The 14,033-nt window shown below is 51.3% G+C and overlaps 1 protein-coding gene across 7 annotated transcripts in view; it reads left to right on the top strand.

The window, feature by feature from the left end:
• Positions 1–14,033, top strand: part of LOC123762020 (lachesin) — a 205,750-nt gene that overhangs the window by 130,504 nt on the left and 61,213 nt on the right. For 6 of the 7 annotated variants that reach the window (XM_069335777.1, XM_045748188.2, XM_069335774.1 and 3 more), the window contains 2 exons: positions 673–791; positions 12,618–12,803. In XM_069335777.1, the coding sequence (XP_069191878.1) occupies positions 673–791; positions 12,618–12,803 (305 nt within the window). Of the gene's footprint in view, positions 1–672; positions 792–3,732; positions 4,075–12,617; positions 12,804–14,033 lie in introns of those variants that run through there. The other variant, XM_069335776.1, reaches the window with a different exon arrangement.

Here is a 14,033-nt window from a genome sequence, read left to right as displayed (position 1 = left end):
CTAGTAGCCTTTTTTACTATTCTTTCAATATATCTGTTGCAATTTTACATTTTTTGAAATTAATCTTCTCATAATTTTAGCATCATCAGCAAACTAAGAGCAATGAATGCACCTCATATGGAAGTTCATTTACCTATGTGAGATATAGGATAGATCCGAGTGGTGGCCTCTGGCACTCCACTGATGTCACCCGTTAAGGTTGACTCGCTAGTTAACACTATGATGTCACCCCTCACGGTGACTCGCTAGTGATGTCACCCCTCACGGTGACTCGCTAGTTAACACTGTGATGTCACCCCTCACGGTGACTCGCTAGTTAACACTGTGATGTCACCCCTCACGGTGACTCGCTAGTGATGTCACCCCTCACGGTGACTCGCTAGTTAACACTGTGATGTCACCCCTCACGGTGACTCGCTAGTGATGTCACCCCTCACGGTGACTCGCTAGTCTCATGTAGGACTCTAACTCGAAAGCTTCCCGAGAATCCATAAATAAGTTTATGTCTGATCTACGTAACCTCTCCCTGTCCTGCTAAAAAGATGGAAAATAACTCTTTACATAGTGTATATATATATATGGTCTATAACAATACCTGTATTACGGTGCTGCAACACTGATGTTACATCGGTCTTGCAAGCAGCAAACTTATCCAGTGTTGATCTCCCACAGTGCAGCACCCCCCTGGGAACCCACCACCCTCCTTTGGCGACCCCATCGGCAACATCACAGTCATCAAAGGTCGCGACATCACCTTCACCTGTGTGGTCAAGCACCTTGGACCTTACAAGGTGAGCCGCTAGTGTTACACCAGCAGTACGCCACCACTTATGGCAGGTATGTGGAGGTCAACGTCACTAGTGTGTGTGTTTGGTCAATATTAGTGGCTATGTTGGTCAACATTGATCATATTCTTGTGAGGGTTGGTAGTCTAAGATCAAGGCAGGTCAAGGTAAGCGACAATGGTCTCGCCACAATGTGCGGGAATACAGTGTCGCGCTAAACTGCCGACAAGATTAAGTGTAGCGCACTTAAGTGTAGCGCACTTAAGTGTAGCGCACTTAAGTGAGGCGCACTTAAGTGTGGCGCACTTAAGTGTGGCGCACTTAAGTGTAGCGCACTTAAGTGTGGCGCACTTAAGTGTGGCGCACTTAAGTGTGGCGCACTTAAGTGTGGCGCACTTAAGTGTGGCGCACTTATCATTGGCAAAACACAAACCTAACTGCTTATTTGTGAGGTGAAAAACACAAGGTAAAACAAGTGTTAAAAGTTACAGGTGTTGGGGGGGAAGTTACAGGTGTTGGGGGGAAGTTACTGGTGTTGGGGGAAGTTACAGGTGTTGGGGGGAAGTTACAGGTGTTGGGGGAAGTTACAGGTGTTGGGGGGAAGTTACTGGTGTTGGGGGGAAGTTACAGGTGTTGGGGGGAAGTTACTGGTGTTGGGGGAAGTTACAGGTGTTGGGGGGAAGTTACTGGTGTTGGGGGAAGTTACAGGTGTTGGGGGGAAGTTACTGGTGTTGGGGGAAGTTACAGGTGTTGGGGGGGAAGTTACAGGTGTTGGGGGGAAGTTACAGGTGTTGGGGGAAGTTACTGGTGTTGGGGGAAGTTACAGGTGTTGGGGGGAAGTTACAGGTGTTGGGGGAAGTTACTGGTGTTGGGGGAAGTTACAGGTGTTGGGGGGAAGTTACTGGTGTTGGGGGGAAGTTACTGGTGTTGGGGGAAGTTACAGGTGTTGGGGGAAGTTACAGGTGTTGGGGGGAAGTTACTGGTGTTGGGGGAAGTTACAGGTGTTGGGGGAAGTTACTGGTGTTGGGGGAAGTTACAGGTGTTGGGGGGAAGTTACTGGTGTTGGGGGAAGTTACTGGTGTTGGGGGAAGTTACTGGTGTTGGGGGGAAGTTACTGGTGTTGGGGGAAGTTACAGGTGTTGGGGGGAAGTTACTGGTGTTGGGGGAAGTTACAGGTGTTGGGGGGAAGTTACTGGTGTTGGGGGAAGTTACAGGTGTTGGGGGGAAGTTACTGGTGTTGGGGGGAAGTTACTGGTGTTGGGGGGAAGTTACTGGTGTTGGGGGGAAGTTACTGGTGTTGGGGGAAGTTACAGGTGTGGTGTTGTGTGTGTTGGTGTGGATGGCGTTGGTCGCAGGGTGTAAATAGAGCCATTGCTTGGTCCACAGCCAAGACTGTACACAGACTGTAGACACTGTACACAGTGTAGTGTACAGTGTGACTGTAGACTGTACACAGATCTACAGTATCAACTCCCCGCACTGGTAATGTCTCCAAACAGCCTCCACGTTCGGGCTATTCGTGCCCGTGCCACCTCTGGGGTGGCTTAATCTCTATCAATCAATCGACTAACTTTAATATGTATAATTGTACATAACTAGCAGCGTCGTGCACGCTCTCTCATGTTTACATACTGCTGGCGTATGACGCAGCGCATACAGACAGACGGCGCCGTTCACTATGACCACAACACCTGGTGCGGGGGTTAAGACCTGAACACCAAGAGGGGGGACGGGGTTAGGCATGATAAAGCAAGGAGAGATAGCCGGATAGACACTTACTGGGATGAGTCGCAGGGATGATATTACTAACTTGTTATCTAAAGTTGCTCGACTGACGGTATAGACGAGCGGGAGAGTTGAGAATACAATAAATAATTCTCAAAAAGATACAAGCTACAGGATTGTGAGAGTATCTGCACAAGACACCCAACAACTGGTAAACCGGGGCTCAAGAGCCTGGACTGAATTCTGGCAAGCACGTTTAGGAGGGCAGATATAGGTGAGTGTTGAGGCCATCAGGGCGGGATTAGCGGGTGGCGGACACGGCCCAACATCATCCTCACACAATTGCCACACACTTGTGCTTGTTATGGTATATTGGATGGTATTACCAGCGCTGGGGGGGGGGGGGGTGGTGGCTGACCACACCCTGGTGGCTGTGTCATAGTCATGGCCACACCCTGGTGGCTGTGTCATAGTCATGGCCACACCCTGGTGGCTGTGTCATAGTCATGGCCACACCCTGGTGGCTGTGTCATAGTCATGACATGACCAGCCACGCTGGGGGGGGGGGGGTGTGGCTGACCACACCCTGGCTGGCTGACCACACCCTGGTGGCTGTGTGGCTGACCACACCCTGGTGGCTGTGTGGCTGACCACACCCTGGTGGCTGACCACACCCTGGTGGCTGTGTGGCTGACCACACCCTGGTGGCTGACCACACCCTGGTGGCTGACCACACCCTGGTGGCTGTGTCATAGTCATGGCAAGACCAGCCACGCTGGGGGAGGTGGCTGACCACACCCTTGCTGGGTGTGGCCAGGCAGCCCTGGGGTAGAGTGACCGACCACAGGAGTCACAATACAGCAGACACTACAGTAGGGGTAATACAACAGGGACAAAATAATAGTGACGTGAATTGCCCCTAATGTGCAGCCTTACACCTTATGTTAAGAGGTGTATGGTGGCGTGTGGCACCAGGGTGTATAGAGTGAGTATTGTTGTATAGAGTGAGTATATGGTGTATATAGTGTTAAGTGTTAATTCGTCGCACCATAATATCATGTGTTTAAACTTTGGCAGACACGTTAACGAGGCCGACAGTAGTTGGAGTGGGGTCACGGCTTTAGACTGGCAGTTACAATTTGTGGGAAAGGAAGGAACCAATCAGTGTCGCGGACTGAAGGTCAGGGAGACAAGGTTAAGAGTGGTTCAGCAGGGCAGTGTTAGTGTGGGGCTGGCTGACCATACAGGAGTATACTACAGTGTTAGTGTGGGGCTGGCTGACCATACAGGAGTATACTACAGTGTTAGTGTGGGGCTGGCTGACCATACAGGAGTATACTACAGTGTTAGTGTGGGGCTGGCTGACCATACAGGAGTATACTACACTAAGACCTTCACCTGGTCACTACAGTAAGACCTTCACCTGGTCACTACACTAAGACCTTCACCTGGTCACTACACTAAGACCTTCACCTGGTCATCGGAGCAGCCTCACCACACTTGTAAGACTCGCCCGTCTACACACATGGACAGTTGTCGTCCATGGATAACCTCCTATTATACAGTATGTGTGACAGTGTTGTGTTGTAAGACTTTAATAGCACGGGTCTCGTGGTGCAACACGTCAAGACTTAGTCAGTGAAGCTTCGTGATGGAAATAGAACTGAGTGCTGACGATACTTGATATTGTTCAGTATAAAACAGATGGACATTTGCGTATGATTTTATAATGAGAAAAAATAGTAGAGGTATTGCTTTTTTAAAGAAAACCATTTTAGTATTTTATTTTCTCTGAAAGATCTTGAAGCATTTTGTTAGGCATGAGAGTGAGGGCCGAGCCTTAGAGCGGGTCACCACGGGCCGGGCTGGCAGCAAGTGGTTATCTTGAGGTTATCTTGAGATGATTTCGGAGCTTTTAGTGTCCCCGCGGCCCGGTCCTCAACCAGGCCTCCACCCCCAGGAAGCAGCCCGTGACAGCTGACTAACACCCAGGTACCTATTTTACTGCTAGGTAACAGGGGCATAGGGTGAAAGAAACTCTGCCCATTGTTTCTCGCCGGCACCTGGTATCGAACCCAGGACCACAGGATCACAAGTCCCGCGTGCTGTCCGCTCGGCCGACCAGCTCCCTGAGTTCTAACAGAGTGCACATGAAGACAGCGAAGGAGGGTAGGGGACAACATGAACAATATCACTACCACCAACACATCCTTCTCTTTACATAGTCACAAAAAGTACTATGTTCACCATAGTACAAACATTGACGTACTAAGCAATTGGCTTGTAGAACTTTATACTATTCACTTTGAGAGTCCGAAGAAAGTAAAGCTAAAAAACACTGAAATATTCCTAGGCTTAGTATAGTACACATGTGTACTATATTAGGCCTCAGATAACGTGTATTAGGCCTAAGAAGGTTAGTTTGGCTTTGCAACGAAAGTAGAAAGTCTTTTTCCGGTTTGTCCAAATTCAATAGTTGCGATTTAATAGTTTAAGGCTTAAGCCTGAGAGGGGGCTGTGAGAGGGGGGCTGTGAGAGGGGGCTGTGAGTAGGAGGACGAGAAGGGCGGGTAAGAGAGAGATGGAGTGAGGGGAGTGAGAAGCTCGGAGGTGGGAAGGCGTAGGATAGAGAAGGTGACCGAGAGTGAGAGGAGGAGAGTGGGAGAGTGAGAGGGTGGAAGAGTGGGAGGGAGAGATTGAGAGGGTCAGGTGTTATGAAAAGTGATAGAGAAAGGGAGTGGGGATAAGGGAAGGCGGGTGAGAGGGGCGGGGGCGTGTATATTGTGTGGGGTGAGGTGCCAGATTGTGGTCTTTGTGTGTGGCCCTGAGTGTTACCCACACCTCCCAGGTAATTATGGCTCCCTCCCTCCCTTCTCCCTCCCTTCTCCCTCCCTCCCTTCTCCCTCCCTCCCTGCTCCCTCCCACACCTCTAGCACCTCCCCACAGCAGGGTGTAACGTCTCCTACGTACTCACCTAGTTGAGGAAGTTGGAGTGTGACTGCCTCATGAGTGACTATTACGGATATCCTGGAGGTGGAGAATCTTCGCCACGTCTCTGACTGTTCCCTCTCTCTTCCAACTCTTAATTAGGTCTCTCTCTCTCTGTGTGTCTCTCTCTCTCTCTTTTTCTCTCTGTCTCTCTCTCTCTGTCTCTCTCTCTCTGTCTCTCTCTCTCTGTCTCTCTCTCTCTGTCTCTCTCTCTCTCTCTCTCTCTCTCTCTCTCTCTCTCTCTCTCTCTCTCTCTCTCTCTCTCTCTCTCTCTCTCTCTCTCTCTCTCTCTCTCTCTCTCTCTCTCTCTCTCTCTCTCCTATATATTATCTACCTTTCCTGAAAATTTCGCCAATTAGGTAGACAAGAAGGAAGGAAAAGATAAGGCAGGCGAGGAAATAGAAAGCTACTTGTGAGGAGAGAGGAGAGGTAATCCCCAATGTGTCCGGGACCCCCACAAGGGGAGGTGGCCGGGACCCCCACAAGGGGAGGTGTCCGGGACCCCCACAAGGGGAGGTGTCCGGGACCCCCACAAGGGGAGGTGTCCGGGGCCCCCACAAGGGGAGGTGTCCGGGACCCCCACAAGGGGAGGCGAGCAGGGCGGCCCCAAGTCACTCCCACCTCACACATTCTTCCCAACTTCAAACGTTTATTTGAATTTACCTGTTGTTATTATGTTTGGAACTGTGAACGTTGCCAGCGGTTACTGCAACAGTTGGGACTAGCGCCATTCTGGGACTAGCGCCACTCTGGGACTAGCGCCACTCTGGGACTAGCGCCACTCTGGGACTAGCGCCACTCTGGGACTAGCGCCACTCTGGGACTAGCGCCACTGTGGGACTAGCGCCACTGTGGGACTAGCGCCACTGTGGGACTAGCGCCACTGTGGGACTAGCGCCACTGTGGGACTAGCGCCACTCTGGGACTAGCGCCACTCTGGGACTAGCGCCACTCTGGGACTAGCGCCACTCTGGGACTAGCGCCACTCTGGGACTAGCGCCACTCTGGGACTAGCGCCACTCTGGGACTGGCGCCACTCTGGGACTGGCGCCACTGTGGGACTAGCGCCACTGTGGGACTAGCGCCACTGTGGGACTAGCGCCACTGGGACTAGCGCCACTCTGGGACTAGCGCCACTCTGGGACTAGCGCCACTCTGGGACTAGCGCCACTCTGGGACTAGCGCCACTCTGGGACTAGCGCCACTCTGGGACTGGCGCCACTGTGGGACTAGCGCCACTCTGGGACTAGCGCCACTGTGGGACTAGCGCCACTGTGGGACTAGCGCCACTCTGGGACTAGCGCCACTGTGGGACTAGCGCCACTGTGGGACTAGCGCCACTCTGGGACTGGCGCCACTCTGGGACTAGCGCCACTCTGGGACTAGCGCCACTGTGGGACTAGCGCCACTCTGGGACTAGCGCCACTCTGGGACTAGCGCCACTCTGGGACTAGCGCCACTGTGGGACTAGCGCCACTGTGGGACTAGCGCCACTGTGGGACTAGCGCCACTGTGGGACTAGCGCCACTGTGGGACTAGCGCCACTGTGGGACTAGCGCCACTGTGGGACTAGCGCCATTAAACACGTGTAGAGAGTAAAGATATGAACAGGAAGAGAAGAGGTGTGAATACTGAGGGAGGGATGAGTGTGCTCGGGGAAGAGGATCTAAGACATGTATGTCTTGCTGGTGATGCTGCCGGACACTAAGACGACACGGCGGCCAGGGAGGCTCTCCCAGGGTGAGGGAGGAGAGTGTGTGAGGGAGAGGGAGGAGGGTGTGTGAGGGAGGAGGGTGTGTGAGGGAGAGGGAGGAGGGTGTGTGAGGGAGAGGGAGAAGGGTGTGTGAGGGAGAGGGAGGAGGGTGTGTGAGGGAGAGGGAGGAGGGTGTGTGAGGGAGGAGGGAGGAGGGTGTGTGAGGGAGGAGGGTGTGTGAGGGAGGAGGGAGGAGGGTGTGTGAGGGAGGAGGGAGGAGGGTGTGTGAGGGAGAAGGGAGGAGGGTGTGTGAGGGAGGAGGGAGGAGGGTGTGTGAGGGAGGAGGGAGGAGGGTGTGTGAGGGAGGAGGGTGTGTGAGGGAGAGGGAGAAGGGTGTGTGAGGGAGAGGGAGGAGGGTGTGTGAGGGAGAGGGAGGAGGAAGGAGGGTGTGTGAGGGAGAGGGTATAGGGTGTGTGAGGGAGAGGGAGGAGGGTGTGTGAGGGAGAGGAAGGAGGGTGTGTGAGGGAGAGGAAGGAGGGTGTGTGAGGGAGAGGGAGAAGGGTGTGTGAGGGAGAGGGAGGAGGGTGTGTGAGGGAGAGGGAGGAGGGTGTGTGAGGGAGAGGGAGGAGGAAGGAGGGTGTGTGAGGGAGAGGAAGAAGGGTGTGTGAGGGAGAGGGAGAAGGGTGTGTGAGGGAGGAGGAAGGAGGGTGTGTGAGGGAGAGGGAGAAGGGTGTGTGAGGGAGAGGGAGGAGGGTGTGTGAGGGAGAGGAAGGAGGGTGTGTGAGGGAGAGGAAGGAGGGTGTGTGAGGGAGAGGGAGAAGGGTGTGTGAGGGAGAGGGAGGAGGGTGTGTGAGGGAGGAGGGTGTGTGAGGGAGAGGGAGGAGGGTGTGTGAGGGAGAGGGAGGAGGGTGTGTGAGGGAGAGGGAGGAGGGTGTGTGAGGGAGAGGGAGGAGGAAGGAGGGTGTGTGAGGGAGAGGGAGGAGGAAGGAGGGTGTGTGAGGGAGAGGGAGAAGGGTGTGTGAGGGAGAGTGTGTGAGGGAGAGGGAGGAGGGTGTGTGAGGGAGAGGAAGGAGGGAGGAGGGTGTGTGAGGGAGGAGGGTGTGTGAGGGAGAGGGAGGAGGGTGTGTGAGGGAGGAGGGTGTGTGAGGGAGGAGGGTGTGTGAGGGAGGAGGGTGTGTGAGGGAGGAGGGTGTGTGAGGGAGGAGGGTGTGTGAGGGAGGAGGGTGTGTGAGGGAGGAGGGTGTGTGAGGGAGAGGGAGGAGGGTGTGTGAGGGAGAGTGTGTGAGGGAGAGGGAGGAGGGTGTGTGAGGGAGAGAATCATAATGTTCAGGAAATAGGTTTGAGGGGAGTTGAAATCGACTAAAGCGTTTGTGCCCTCTCAGGCATACTGGTGAGTGTGTTACACTCAGGCATACTGGTGAGTGTGTTACTCTCAGGCATACTGGTAAGTGTGTTACACTCAGGCATACTGGTGAGTGTGTTACACTCAGGCATACTGGTGAGTGTGTTACTCTCAGGCATACTGGTGAGTGTGTTACTCTCAGGAATACTGGTGAGTGTGTTACTCTCAGGAATACTGGTGAGTGTGTTACACTCGGGCATACTGGTGAGTGTGTTACACTCGGGCATACTGGTGAGTGTGTTACTCTCAGGCATACTGGTGAGTGTGTTACACTCAGGCATACTGGTGAGTGTGTTACTCTCAGGCATACTGGTGAGTGTGTTACTCTCAGGCATACTGGTGAGTGTGTTACACTCAGGCATACTGGTGAGTGTGTTACTCTCAGGCATACTGGTGAGTGTGTTACTCTCAGGCATACTGGTGAGTGTGTTACACTCAGGCATACTGGTGAGTGTGTTACACTCGGGCATACTGGTGAGTGTTTTACACTCAGGCATACTGGTGAGTGTGTTACTCTCAGGCATACTGGTGAGTGTGTTACACTCAGGCATACTGGTGAGTGTGTTACTCTCAGGCATACTGGTGAGTGTGTTACACTCAGGCATACTGGTGAGTGTGTTACTCTCAGGCATACTGGTGAGTGTGTTACACTCAGGCATACTGGTGAGTGTGTTACACTCAGGCATACTGTGTGTCGCCACACTCGGATCACAATAAAATGACAATGGCGTCTCTCCATTGATATATCGCGCCATTGTGGTTATCTTGCGATCCCAGTGTGGTGGCCCCAGTGTGGTGGCCCCAGTGTGGTGGCCCCAGTGTGGTGGCCCCAGTGTGGTGGCCCCAGTGTGGTGGCCCCAGTGTGGTGGGCCCCAGTGTGGTGGGCCCCAGTGTGGTGGGCCCAGTGTGGTGGCCCCAGTGTGGTGGCCCCAGTGTGGTGGCCCCAGTGTGGTGGCCCCAGTGTGGTGGCCCCAGTGTGGTGGGCCCAGTGTGGTGGCCCCAGTGTGGTGGCCCCAGTGTGGTGGGCCCAGTGTGGTGGGGGAGAGTGAACACCGCTACCATAGCCCCCAGTGTGGTGGGGGAGAGTGAACACCGCTACCATAGCCCCCAGTGTGGTGGGGGAGAGTGAACACCGCTACCATAGCCCCCAGTGTGGTGGGGGAGAGTGAACACCGCTACCATAGCCCCCAGTGTGGTGGGGGAGAGTGAACACCGCTACCATAGCCCCCAGTGTGGTGGGGGAGAGTGAACACCGCTACCATAGCCCCCAGTGTGGTGGGGGAGAGTGAACACCGCTACCATAGCCCCCAGTGTGGTGGGGTTGACTACAACACGCTGGTTGGGCTCAGGTTCCGGGCCTTCAGAACTTTCCCGTATGTGAATGGCTCTGTGTTGGAAATTGGGGTGAGGAGGAGACTATAAGATATGGAGAAATTCACCCCCCCAAGCCACGCTACCCCCCTCCCCCCGCCCCAGGGGGGGGGGGGGTGGTGAGAGCACCGGTACTCACACAGCTCTTGTGATCACTTGGACGTCTCCCGCGTGTAATCCCCACAGCTTTGTCCGCACACATTTTCCCTCGTGTCACTTTTAAGGCCAAAATATTCGTGTGGCGAGAGGCTTTTCCATCCGGCTAGCTCACGCCTGCGTGTGTACGTACGCACACCCCTGGCGCACACGTGGACATGTGCACACCCCTGGCGCACACGGGGACATGTGCACACCCACGTGCACACACGGGGACATGTGCATACCCACGTGCACACGTGGACATGTGCCCACCCACGTGCACACACACACACAGTAGTAGACAAATGGAATGCACTAGGAAGTGATGTGGTTGAGGCAGACTCCACACAGTTTCAAATATAGATACGATAGAGCCCAGTAGGCTCAGGAATCTGTACACCAACGAAGCTGAACCCCCGCAGGCACAACTAGGTGAGTATATGGCTGTATTCACACAAAAGTACACATACGTACATCCTAGGACAGACGTATAGACATATTCACACCCCATGTACACACACATGGATATATTCACACACTAATACACATATGCGTGCAAGGGCGCACACATGAATGTGAGAGCACACGAGGCCACACATGTGAACACTGTTCACGCCCACAAACCCGGACACATCCTACACATTGAATCTAAAATATATATTGGCAGCATCTTCGTCCCAATACTAAAAATAATATGAAAATGAAAGCATTAATAATAACAATTTTGTAGTAAAAACACTTGTGATAACTAAGGTATAGAAGGAACAGGTGTAACAAGCAGTGTAGTAGTGTACACGATGTGTAAACAAGTGTTATTAACATCCTCAATATGTCATTTACCGTCTATATAACTTTTTTACAACATGCTCCACCAACACACACACACACACACACACACACACACACACACACACACACACACACACACACACACACACACACACACACACACACACACACACAACGCCCACATAAAAAGAATAACGTCTGCGGCATATGCGAGGCTGGCTAACATCAGAACAGCGTTCAGGAACCTGTGTAAGGAATCATTCAGAATCTTGTACACCACATATGTAAGACCAATCCTGGAGTATGCGGCCCCAGCATGGAGCCCGTACCTTGTCAAGCACAAGACGAAGCTGGAAAAAGTCCAAAGGTATGCCACTAGACTAGTCCCAGAACTAAGAGGCATGAGTTACGAGGAAAGGCTGCGGGAAATGCACCTTACGACACTGGAAGACAGAAGAGTAAGGGGAGACATGATCACAACCTACAAAATCCTCAGAGGAATCGACCGGGTAAACAAGGATAAACTATTCAACACTGGTGGGACGCGAACAAGGGGACACAGGTGGAAACTGAGTACTCACATGAGCCACAGAGACGTTAGAAGGAACTTTTTCAGTGTCAGAGTAGTTAACGGATGGAATGCATTAGGCAGTGATGTGGTGGAGGCTGACTCCATACACAGTTTCAAATGTAGATATGATAGAGCCCAGTAAGCTCAGGAATCTGTACACCAGTTGATTGACAGTTGAGAGGCGGGACCAAAGAGCCAAAACTCAACCCCCGCAAGCACAAATAGGTGAGTACAAATAGGCGAGTACACACACACTTCCATGTTTACATGTCTTAATCTATATCTAAGGTAAAACACCGTCTCTTGAACAGGGTTTAAATAAACTCTCTTGATTACATTTTGGACTAAGTTAGCGCTACCTATTGATCGGCGCTGTAACTGGACCCGAGACCCATTGAATGCTTCCAAAGTTTTACACAAAGTTCTAAAGTGACTCTGTCATTCTCTTTTATCACATTCTTATTATGTTTCATTGGTTTACTATCAAGAACCAGTTTAATTGATACATGTTAACAATTATTATTCTTATTATTAACTATTATGAATAGAATGGAATAACAGTAATATTTATCAGAATACGAATATTTATAACTGCCACAATAAAAGTAATAATAATCTATAATTCTATATCCGTAAAAGAGAGCATACATTTTGAGGCTGGAGGCCAGACGCCCGGGGCTAGTCTCACACGGTGGCTTATTTGTCTTGATCTTGATCTATTGTTAAAAGAGCGAGTCGAGTTGAGTGTCGTATCAACCCCTCCACTTAAAATTACGTCGCTTTTTCACTCATATGCGCGCTATTTCACTCATGCGCGTTATGGCCAAAAATAGACGAAATTTGAATTCAATTGCTTACGAAAGTGATGTACTTTCCCGTTTTCTGTTGAGTGTCCTCCGGCTTACTCGGTTAGGTTAGGAGAGGAAACTTTCAATTAACAGTTTTCATGACGTTGTGGCCTGAGGGCCTGAGGGCCACACCTACACTTGAAGAAATAGTTCACTGTGACAGATGGTGTCCCCCGTGATAGATATGGGGGACACCGTGGCAAGTGACATGCAGTGTTTCAGGTATAGAGTGTGAGAGGTGAGAGTATACCAAACCTGAGGTAGTGGTAGGAGAGGAGAAGAGTGGCTCATGTGGTTGTCTCCTGCAGGTGGGATGGGTGAAGGCGGACACGAAGGCCATCCAGGCCATCCATCACCAGGTGGTGACCCACAACCCACGCGTCTCCGTCACCTACCGTGACCGCACCACCTGGAACCTGCACATCCGCAACGTCCAGGAGGACGACCGGGGAGTCTACATGTGTCAGGTCAACACCGACCCCATGATAGCCGAGGTAGGTCACCACACCACACCTGTGGGGGCTCCATCATCATCATATTAATCAAGGTAACTTTACCAGTATTGACTTCCTGTCGCCTGTTTCCGGCACATCTATTTCTATTAATGGAGCATCATAGATGCTCCATTAATCCATCATAGATGCTCCACTAATCCATCATAAATGCTCTACTAATCCATCATAGATGCTCCATTAATCCATCATAGATGCTCCACTAATCCATCATAGATGCTCCACTAATCCATCATAGATGCTCCACTAATCCATCATAGATGCTCCATTAATCCATCATAGATGCTCCACTAATCCATCATAGATGCTCCATTAATCCATCATAGATGCTCCATTAATCCATCATAGATGCTCCACTAATCCATCATAGATGCTCCATTAATCCATCATAGATGCTCCACTAATCCATCATAGATGCTCCATTAATCCATCATAGATGCTCCACTAATCCATCATAGATGCTCCATTAATCCATCATAGATGCTCCACTAATCCATCATAGATGCTCCATTAATCCATCATAGATGCTCCACTAATCCATCATAGATGCTCCACTAATCCATCATAGATGCTCCACTAATCCATCATAGATGCTCCATTAATCCATCATAGATGCTCCACTAGCATCATAGATGCTCCACTAATCCATCATAGATGCTCCACTAATCCATCATAGATTCTCCACTAATCCATCATAGATGCTCCACTAATCCATCATAGATGCTCCACTAATCCATCATAGATGCTCCACTAATCCATCATAGATGCTCCACTAATCCATCATAGATGCTCCACTAATCCATCATAGATGCTGCCCTGGTCCGTGTCCACTTAGGTGTCCAGTCTTAAGGTCTCCGAGGCTCTTTGGTCTTACCTGTGGGTTAAACCTTTTAAAACTATATGTACAGAGAAAAATAATGAAACGTTCTCGTTACATCATTGCCACATTTGTGTAGGAAACAGTTGTTGTTATGAGGCCAAGAGCAGCGTGACGTTGTCTGTCTGGCCCTCTGAGCCTCGCACAAGCTCCTTACACCACCACCAGTCTTACCCCTTAGTTTACTGTGTTTAAATGTTACCCCTTAGTTTACTGTGTTTAAATGTTACCCCTTAGTTTACTGTGTTTAAATGTTACCCCTTAGTTTACTGTGTTTAAATGCTAGGCCTTAGTTTACTGTGTTTAAATGCTAGGCCTTAGTTTACTGTGTTTAA

The sequence above is a fragment of the Procambarus clarkii genome, chromosome 34, assembly GCF_040958095.1.
Source record: "Procambarus clarkii isolate CNS0578487 chromosome 34, FALCON_Pclarkii_2.0, whole genome shotgun sequence".
NCBI classification, from domain to species: Eukaryota; Metazoa; Arthropoda; class Malacostraca; order Decapoda; family Cambaridae; genus Procambarus; species Procambarus clarkii.
Note: the sequence above shows the minus strand (reverse complement) of the source record. Positions and strands in the feature narration are given on the sequence as shown.